General features: G+C 37.1%; 1 protein-coding gene and 1 long non-coding RNA gene across 2 annotated transcripts; both read left to right on the forward strand.

Annotated features, from left to right (window-relative positions):
* The first annotated feature begins 1,292 nt into the window (after positions 1-1,292).
* Positions 1,293-2,253, forward strand: LOC142227636 (uncharacterized). Its single transcript, XR_012719932.1, has 3 exons — positions 1,293-1,577; positions 1,643-2,006; positions 2,073-2,253. It is a non-coding gene; the product is annotated as an uncharacterized LOC142227636 (long non-coding RNA).
* A 2,561-nt stretch (positions 2,254-4,814) lies between these two features.
* Positions 4,815-10,241, forward strand: LOC142224614 (uncharacterized). Its single transcript, XM_075294395.1, has one exon. It carries the CDS (start codon positions 4,815-4,817, stop codon positions 10,239-10,241), a length of 5,427 nt encoding a protein of 1,808 aa, XP_075150510.1.
* Positions 10,242-11,094: the final 853 nt, after the last annotated feature.

An 11,094-nucleotide genomic window follows, 5' to 3' on the forward strand; every position in this document is an offset into this window, starting at 1 on the left:
TGAAATTTAACAAACTTAAAGGCTTTATTTCACTTACAATGCATATTATTTTCATTTTAATTCCACTTCTGTGAGACTGTAACAATATCTAAGGCATATTAGCTCTGTTTGAGTATTCGATACATTTTGATTAGTATCACAAATTTTTTACTGGAAGTCCTTCGTTTTGTGGAAGCTACCTTCCCCACACCTCTATTTTATTTACTTGTTATTTTAAAATATTAAATGATCTAAGCATGCTTTGGATTTGGTAAAAAAATGATTTGTCATTTTTTTAAATAAAATTTTAGTTTGGATTTGAAATTGTGAAAAATTCGAAATACATTACTTTTATTTAAATTGTAGAAAATACATATAGTTTACATTTCCCAGTAAAAACATTTTCCTTTTCTTCATGAGCTATCAAAGTGATTTAAAAACGTGCTAACGCCAACTTAAATTTCCAGATTCAGACTCGACTTCAAGTAGAAATTATTGTATATATATGTTTTTAAAATAAAGTGTTGAAAAACATCTTCTATTTTTGAACGCTATTTTGGTTTGTGGTTAAGATGCAAAAACTCCTCACATTTAAAGACTATTTCATTAATTCTTCCTTCTTTCATGAAAACATACCCATTTTTAAGTTGAATCACTCAATTATAAGGACTAAACAATTTTATCGTCTTTTGGACAATGAAAACAGTTTATGTAAAAGAAATTCACAAATGCTATTATAACCAAAATTCGCGTTCGTATTTTAAGGAGACGACAATAGTTTTTCAGTGCACAAAGCTATTCACATCTACTATTTTAATTTAGTAATATCGTAATAGCTTTAGAATATTATAATAACACAAAAAGGATAAAGGAGTCAAATGATGATATTCCCAATAATTTACTGACAGTTTATCTAACAAATTTGTATGGTAATAGTAGATTTAAAGTTTACGATAACTTTTATGTATATAATGAAAAAACTTTACAACAAGGTGTATTTGCTACAAAAATGCCCGCATAATGGCTGGACTCATTATTAATGTTTCAACTGAGCTTTGAAATATGTGGAAACCCTTATACTTGCAGCAAGGCTTAGATAAAAACGCCGATTTATCCATATTTCAATAGAAACATGTCGAAAATAAAAAAAAGCCAAAAATAGCTAAAAGGGTCATGAAAAAAAGCCAGAAAAAAAGCTAAATGCATTTTTTTTCCCGCTAAACGTCTTCAAAAAAGCCAAATCTAGCGGGAAAAAAGCTAAATTGGCAACGCTGCACAGGATGAGCGTTTTTCAAATGCAACACCTTTTCAGTTTGAGGGTAAATATCATTTTCAATATAAATTCAACTTGACATGAAACAGCTCATCTTCAATACATCTTCAAATTGTTTGCGAATTATAACCAATTTGACAAAATGTTGACGAAAACTTTGAAAATGTGTTGAAGATAATTGGAGAAAACTTTGACAAAACACTACCCTGAAATGCAACTAAAAAACCATATGGTTTTCAATACTACTTTGGACAAAAAGTTCGTGGAAGAAATACAAAAATGTGGAAATTTTTTAATAATCAATTGAAATTGTTTATAATAATTGGTAAGTAAAACTAAAACAAGAAATGAAAACTTTAAGAAAGTCACTAAAATCAAATCTCTTTGCAGACAACTAAAATATTTGGATACTGATTCTTGGACACATTAAGAGGCTGGCCGATGAAAAATGATAGTGGCTTATCGAGAAGAGAAAATTTCCATAAATCAAAGTGCAACCAAAAAAACTTGGTATTTATGCTTTTCCATATCAACAACTACTGGATGATAATTCGCATTACATCGATAGTTTAATTTAAATCGCATCATCGGTTTAATTTGTTATTTTGTGAATTGAAATTGCTGGAAATTTATTCCAATTATCTGGTCATCAAGTTCCTGAAAATTGCCAGTATTTTAATAACAACAATTTTGTAACACCAACGTTCTTGAGGAAATCACGAAGTACGTGGTCAGTTGAAAGAAATACAAATTGGTAAGCCAAAATAAAAAGTGAAATGAAAACATAAACTAAAATCATTGGATGGTATATTCTTGGAAGATGTTGGCCGATGAAAAACCGATGAAGGGAACAACAAAGAAAAGTTTTCAGAAAACTTACAAGGTGCAACCAATTAAAACAAAGTGCAACAATTCCTATATCAAGAACTTCTGGATGAAAATGTGCATTACATCAATTTACATCCCGTCATCAGTTTGATATTTTGTGATTTCCTCTAGCTGGAATCTATTCTAACACACAAGCCAGCAAGTTCCTCGATAGTAATTATTTCAAATTGCCAGTATATTAATTAATAGTTGTTTGGGTTAAAATATCAATTAATTCGCGAATTAGCACAATTTTTGTGATATCGATTTTCCCGCGCATTTTTTATTAGAATTCCCTAACAAATCCCAGAACGGTTTACAATGTAAGCAATTATAAAGCAACCAAAAGCTGACGTACATGAAAAGTATCTTAACGAATTTAAATATTTTTCACCACAACATTTTCGCCCTAATATGAATCACATTTTCGTAAGCCAACTTCCGTAAAAAATACCTTGTTCATTCTTGATCCATTGTTAGACTGGTAAGACTTATTCTGACAAAATAAATCCAAGTTTTATCCAACCCAACCTAATTGTTTCTTGGTGTTTCTTTTCTTTTCCTTCAATTACCCAAATTCTGGCGCTCTCCTACACTCATCTGGAGTGACAAAGACAAATTATTTTGTTTTTGCTTTGGGCTCACGAGTAATTATATTCCTCTTCAGATTCCATCACGAAATAAACATTGGTCCAATTCGAGCCGGATAAGCTCATATGGAAACATAGAATCTGATATATATACTTTGAGAGAAGTGTCTTGGATAATCACTCGAGAGAGTACAGTTTCAACGTGTCTTACTGTGGAGCAGCATAGAAACAGGTTGGTTCATTTTGGTTCTTTCTATCCGTATTATTCGTATTTAAAGTGCAATGAGGTGAGGAACTACTGTGTAATAAGAAGAAGAGTGCGGGATAAAATTAAAGAAAATTCCAACACGTGAAGGTAGTTCAGGTGGAAAACATAAGTTTACATAAAATTTACAAAAAGGAAAAGGAAAATACATAAAAATGAAGTAAAAATAATATATTTGATGAGCAAAAATCATAGAAGTGGTTATAGAATAAATAGCGAAGTGCGCATATTTTAAGAAATGATTTTCATAGTGCATCATTTACCAGCAAGATTTTATATCAGAGATTTGTGTGGATTACGTGAGGATTACACCAACGTGAAAACAATAACACCCCCTTTTTTCATACTTGGTAAGTGAAAATTTCTTCATGTTCTTCAAGCGGCACTCTGCCTTTTCTAGTTTTTTGGGGGCTTAGTATTTCATGTGTGAACCATCATGTTAATAACATTTATAAACTAAGTGACAGTAACATTGTTTCGCTATGTTATTCACTATTTTGCTCCATTACTGTTTTGATATAGAATGTTATTAACAACCGTATTTCTGCTAAACTCCCATCACTGTTAAACTCTCTTTAATCGTCACACATACGCATCGCTCCATCTCTTTGCTACAGCACTCTTTGCCCATGTTAACAAGCACTCTCTTTAATCGTCACACAAACTCCATACCTACATACACGTTGCTCCATCTCTTTGCTACAGCATTCTGACTCAATGATCTATCACTCAATTGTTGAAACCAGTTCTGTTTCAATTCCATTTTTTATTTTTTTGTTTTGACCTAATAGTTTTCTTCTTTATTTTGTTTTGATAAATCTCTGGAAAACATCATTTCCAATTAAATGTGGGTCAGTAGAATATTGGAATGTACACTTTCCAATTTAAAATATAGGTCAATGACCGCATCAGCTGATCTCCAGACATTTGTGCACAGATAGATTACTTTACGGCATTATGAGATATTATTTTTGCAATTGGTGAATTAAATGAAATAAGGAAACTATAGTTATTCATGGTAAATGTGAATAATTCATCCCATATCCGATCTGCACTATAAGAAAAAATTTGTCTTAGCTCCAAGAATTGTTCCTACTTTTCGACATTGATTTTGACCGGATACATACCATGAAAATATTTTGAAGATTAGAACTGTATGAAATTATAGCTTTATTTTTGGTCTGAGTAGTTATGCTTGTAATATCTTCTGGCATGATATGAATAATGAAAATATAACCAGAATAATCCCAATTTATTTAAACTGAAAATTTTAATCGAGGAGATCGTTGACTCCATTTTGTTCTAATCCAAAAAAAAAGTCAGAAAATAAATGCAAAATTTCACGTTTTTGAATTGAAAACTCGATTGTCTATACACAATTTAAATAAATTGAAGAGAGGATCATTCCAAACGAATATCATTGGAAAAACTGCTCAGTGTAATTAGACTATTATATTTAGTTGCTCATTAAGTATATACTCAAATCCACCGAAAAATTATATACATCAAGAAGTGCTGGATTATGTTTTAATTAAATCAATAGAAATTTTAATACAAAAAGTCGTGGGATCGACAACCAAGTTCTTTTTTTATTTTTTCATTGTAATTATTTCTGTGGTTGAAAATATAATTCTCGTGATTGTAGCGACAAAGATTTCCTATCTTACAGATATATTCGATCTATATAGTGAGATTTACTTGTTAGCTAATTTGTATATTTTTGAACTTTTGGAGATTTATTTGACTGGTTCGAATAATTCGTGCCTGGCGGCATAATCTAGCTTATACTTTTTGGGGATATTTGTCATTCGTTTCGCTGACGTACTGTCCTATAATAATAATGTCCCTTGAGGCCTTTATCTTGGTGGCTGACGATTTGGTGGAGTTTGAGGCTCATTTGAGTGACAAGCAATTTCCGCTAGATTCGATCCACTCCATTAACGTTCACAAGGAGGAACTGAAATCTCTTTGGGAACGAGTGAGGCCGGTTTACGAGAGATGTCTGGCGGACATCAGAGAAGAGGCAATGGGTGCGTCTCAGGGGGGTGTCCAGGATGAAAAGGACGATGAAGGATCTGCAGGCACACTCGAAACTATAAAGGACAAATACAGAAATGCGTATTTGACATATTGTCGCTGTCTTACCCGTCTGAATCATATTGCGGATTCTTTAGCTTCCGGTCCATGTGAATTGAAACCAAACACGCCGTCAGGTTTCAGATTGCCTCCATGTGAGGTACCGACGTTCAATGGCGACTACGCTGCATGGCCCACATTTAGGGACATGTTCACTGCTGTGTGCATTAAAAACTCTCGTTTGAGTTCAGTTGAGAAGCTATTTCACCTCAACCAGAGCACACAAGGCGAAGCTAATGAGATAGTAAAGAAAGTCCCATTAACTAATGAAAACTTTAAAGTTGCTTGGGAAAACCTATGTTCTAGGTACGAAAACCGACGTGTCCTTATAAATATTCAACTTAAAACTTTACTTAATTTATCTCCTATTACCAATGAATCCGGAAGTTCGATCAAGAAGTTACAAAGGGATCTAAACGCATGTATTTCGCTTTTACGGCTGTATGATGTTGATATAAATAGCTGGGATCCAATTTTTGTTTACATTTGTTGCAATTGCTTGCCTGAATCGACACTTACTATTTGGGAACAATCACTGAGTGACAAGACTGTTGTTCCTAAGTGGTCGGACTTGGATTCTTACCTGACGAATCGCTACAGAACATTAGAATCGGTTTCTGAAATGAAAAAGTCGAATTCGAATACTTCCGGCGACCGGTCCACCAAAACGTCTTACAGTAAGTCGAATAACAACAGGTCACATCCAAGCCGTGTAAAAACATTTCAGAACACTGTCGTGCAACCTAAGTGTAATTTGTGCCCTGGGGAATCTCATATTATTCGCCAATGCCCCCGGTTCTTGAAAATGAGCCAAGATGAGCGGTGGGCGACGATAAGAAAAAGTAATCTGTGTCTTAATTGCTTTTCAAAAGTACACACAGTAAAGAATTGTCAGAGTAAGCACTCATGCTTTCATTGTAAGAAAAGACACAATACTTTACTTCACAAAATTTCTGATACGGCCCAAAAGGGCAATCCTAATACAAACACCAGTTCGGCTCCGACGCCACTCCCGGAAAACATTAGTTCCTCCATACAGTCCACTACATCGGCCGGCAGTGGTGTCATTCAGACGTGTTTTGCTTCTGCCTCTGGGGGTGTTCTATTAGGAACGGCATTAGTTCAGATATGCGTTAATGGCCTCATGTATAAGGCCAGGGCATTAATAGATTCTGGTTCCGAGGGAACTTTTATTTCTGAGAGACTCTTCCGTTCCCTTAAGCTTCCCTACAAACGCACTAACGCACAAGTCTCGGGTTTGAATAACACCATATCTGCATCGGTTCAACGAGAGTGTTCATTGACATTACGTTCATATGTGGATGATACTTTTGAGATCTCCACCTCGGCTCTCGTGGTTCCACACTTAGCCGGTAATCTACCATCCCGTACCTTTGATCACCTCCCTTTTTCGGATCTCAAAGACCTTGTTCTGGCCGATCCAAGATTTTTCGAATGTTCAAATGTTGATATACTGATAGGGGGAGATGTGCTGCCATCTATAATGCTTCCAGGTATGAAACATAATGTCTTGGGATCTCTTATGGCACAACAAACGGCATTTGGGTGGATTCTTACCGGTCCCATTGGCCATAATGCTACTTCGCCTAGTGCAAAAGTCGTTTCCTATTTCTGTGAAATATCCTTAGATAAGGAAATTTCACGTTTTTGGGAGGTGGAAGACCTCCCAAAACATAAAATCAAATCGCCTTCCGACCAATATTGTGAAGATTTGTATGCTCGGACAACGAAAAGGGATCAGCAAGGAAGTTTCGTAGTTTCTCTTCCCTTTAAGAATGGATTTCCGAACGAACAGAGGCTCGGAAATTCAAGGGAAGCAGCCATGGCACAATTGTTTCGTATCGAGAAAAGATTTTTACACAATCCAACCTTGAAGACGGAGTACTTGAGGGTCCTCGAGGAATATCAGGAACTGGGGCATATGTCGCAAGTTGATCCTCCCATCGATTCACAGTCTCATTTGTACTATTATCTACCGCATCATGCGGTAATTAAGCCCGATAGTACAACTACAAAATTGAGAGTCGTTTTTAATGCTTCAGCGGCTACATCAAATGGGTTGAGTCTCAATGACATTTTACATACAGGTCCAGTTCTCCAAAACGATCTCGTAATGCTTATTCTCCGGTGGCGTTTTTTTCGTTTCGTGTTCAATGGCGATATCACAAAGATGTACCGCCAAATCAAAGTCGATCCTAGGCACACTTCATTTCAGCGCATATTGTTCCGCAAAAGTCCAAACGATCCAATCCAGGATTATGAGCTCAATACCGTGACTTTTGGTGTCAATTGCGCTCCATACCTCGCCATTCGAACTATCCTCCAATTAGCCGACGAGACTCAATCCATTTACCCATTGGCGAGTGACATCCTTAGGCATTCAATGTACGTGGATGATGCCTTAGCTGGGGCTCACACGGTACATGAGGCAATCCAAGCTAGGAATCAACTTATCGTCGCTCTTAGATCTGGAGGTTTCGAAATGAGGAAGTGGACGTCGAACTCCAGGCAGATAATTTCAGATCTCCCGGCGGATCATCTTCTCTACGAAGGATTTTTAGAGTTAGATGACCGTAGCACAGCCAAGACTTTAGGCGTCCGATGGGATGCGATATCCGATTGTTTCTGTTTTACTAGCAAATCGTTTCCTGAGGATTGCAGTTACACGAAAAGGGAAGTTCTTTCCCAAATATCCCAATTGTTTGATCCAGCGGGTTGGTTGACCCCTTGCATAGTGATTGCAAAAATCATCATGCAGAAAATTTGGATGGATCGCACACAGTGGGATGAAGTTATTACCCCTGAATCCCAGTCCAGCTGGAAACGATTTAAGGCCTCATACTTATCCATAGAGTCTATTAGAGTTCCAAGATGGGTTAATTATTCACCTGAGTGTATCATCCAATTTCACGGCTTCTGCGATGCCTCAGAAAAGGCATACGCAGCTGCCCTATTTGTTCGCATAGAGTTGGGAGATTCTGTTTATACCCATTTATTAACATCAAAGACGAGGGTTTCTCCCATAAAAACGTTGTCCATTCCGAGGCTAGAATTATGTGGTGCGGTACTTTTGGCAGAACTTATTGATAGTGCAATCCCACAACTTAGGTTGGAAAATTATACCATATATTGCTGGACCGATTCTACAATTGTATTGTCTTGGTTAGCCCGTCCTCCATGTTTTTGGGCAACTTTTGTAGCCAATAGGGTTACAAAAATAATCGAGGTGGTTGATGCAACGAAATGGTTTCACGTTCGATCGGAGGATAATCCTGCCGATTTGGCAAGTAGAGGGGTATATCCTGAAGACTTAGTGGACAATCAGCTATGGTGGATTGGTCCGAATTGGCTTAAAAACCCTTCTCACCTTTGGCCAAAAAGTACAGATTCCGATTATGAGTTTGTGGAAGTCGAGAAGAAACCTATCAAGGTTCATTTTTCATTTTTTCCCAAATTCGATGATGTGCTCAACCGTTTTTCGTGTTTCCCGAAGGCTGTCCGAGTAATTTGTTACGTGTACAGATTTTATTATAACACCCATCCAAGGTTTCGGTGTAGTTATAATGTCAATTCGTTAAGCATATCCTCGTTTGAGGTCCAAATGGTACAGAAAAATCTCATATTGATGACTCAGAAGGCACATTTCCCCCATGAATATCTGACATTATCTGCCGGTAAGCCATTATCGTCCACTAGCTCAATCATAAATTTAAACCCATTCCTTGATTCCGAAGGAATAATTCGTTCCAACGGTCGTTTGGTAGCATCACCAATTTTGTCATACGATGAGAGACATCCTGTAATTCTGCCATACAACTGTCAGTTCTCTCGTTTGTACACGCGTTTCGTCCATCAGATATCACTACATGGCGGCAACCAATTGGTTCTTCGATTGGTTCGAATGAAATTTTGGATACCAAAAATAAAGAACCTTATTAAAACAACGATTCATAACTGTAAAATTTGTATTATCTACAAACGAAGATGTCGAACTCAGATAATGGCCGCTCTTCCCTCCGAAAGATCCGAGTTCACTCGTCCTTTTACTAATACCGGATTAGATTTCGCAGGACCTTTCGAAATTAAAAACTATGCTGGTAGAAATTGTCGTACTTCAAAAGGCTATGTATGCATCTTCATTTGCTTCTGCACGAAAGCTATTCATTTAGAAGCAACTTCGGATCTATCCACATCTGCCTTCCTTGCCGCTTTCAGTCGTTTCGTGTCCCGCCGTGGATGTCCTCTAAATTTATATTCAGATAACGGAACCACATTCGTTGGAGCATCTAAACTGTTGTCAAAGCAATTCCACGAAACCACACATGCGGCACTTACATCCAATTATGCACAACAGAATTTAACGTGGCACTTCATACCCCCTGGCGCTCCACATATGGGTGGACTATGGGAAGCGGGGGTGAAGAGCTTCAAGTCGCACTTCAGAAAAATTGCAGGTCATGTGAAACACACCTTTGAGGAGTTTCAAACTCTCTTATATCGTATAGAGGCTTGTCTTAATTCTCGCCCCTTGTCTCCATTGTCATCCGATCCATCCTACTTGTCGGCTTTAACTCCTGGCCATTTTTTAATCGGATCGCCATTACTGGCACCGATTGATCCCAAAATCCACGACACTCCGATTTCTATTTCTAATCGATGGGAAAGATTAAAAGCTATCCACCAACATTTGTGTTCGAGATGGAAGGAGGAGTATCTCAAGGAGCTGCACAAACGCTATAAATGGCAAAAGCCGTCAGAAAATCTACAAGAAAATATGCTCGTTGTTATAAGAGAGGAAAACTTGCCACCAAATACTTGGCGTTTAGGAAGAATCATAAAAGTTCATCCAGGCAATGACGGATGTATAAGAGTAGCGGATATACGCACTGAACGTGGGGTTATAACCCGCCCAATTACAAAATTAGTTGTTCTTCCTTCAGAATCCTCATCACAAATCGCACTCCATAAATATCTATCCAACCAAGCTTATACTCCTCAATCTCAACAGAACTTTAAACATAATATTCCCATAATTTCTAGCCATAATGCCAAAAAGGATGTCGACCAAGGAATGTACAGCCAAATGCAGGTATATTTGCAGACTATGTAGAAGCGCTCACCCGTTACGAAAATGTCGAAAATTCTTAGCTATGAATTCTAAAAAGCGACAGCAAGTGGTTAGAATGTACGGCTACTGTAGAAATTGCCTGGCTCACAAACACTCCGATGGCTTCTGTTTTACGAAAACCGGGTGTAGATATTGCCGACTACATCACCACTCCTTGCTGCATGAGCATCCCAAACTACGGCAAAATAAGAAAACACCACCACTTAAATTATCCAAACCTACAACAACTAAAGCTGCGACTTCTAATTCAGACGAGGCCACAAAGACGGATCCATATTCGAAAACTAAAAGCTCAACTTCATTGACGGCCATCTTAAAACAAAATGAAACCATTTTACTACCTACTGTGTTGGTGAAGATCGATACCAAAAGTGGCAAATATGTGCTCCGATGCTTAATAGATTCTGGCTCACGGTTAAGTTCCATATCATCTAAAGTAGTTGATCGTCTTGGGCTTACCACTCTTACATTAGATAATGAGACAATATGCCCACTAACATTATTTGGCGCTTTGAACAACGAAAACCAAATTCAAGCAACATTCAAAGTGAATAGTCGAATATCAATGCGCACTCCCCGACAATCTTTACCGGCCTCAGTAAAAAATAATTTTAACAATATGGTACTGGCAGATAAAGACTTTTACATATCCTCATCAATTGACATACTTATAGGAGTAGATATATTCTCAAAGATAGTACAAGAAGGCATCATGACTAGATTGGGATTTCCAACTGCACAAAACACCATCTTCGGATGGGTCCTATACGGCTCTTATTCCACCTAATATATTTGAGCTTCTGATCCAATTTTTTTTAATATCCTCACATAATTG

The sequence above is a fragment of the Haematobia irritans genome, chromosome 2, assembly GCF_050003625.1.
Source record: "Haematobia irritans isolate KBUSLIRL chromosome 2, ASM5000362v1, whole genome shotgun sequence".
In the NCBI taxonomy this organism is placed as follows: Eukaryota; Metazoa; Arthropoda; class Insecta; order Diptera; family Muscidae; genus Haematobia; species Haematobia irritans.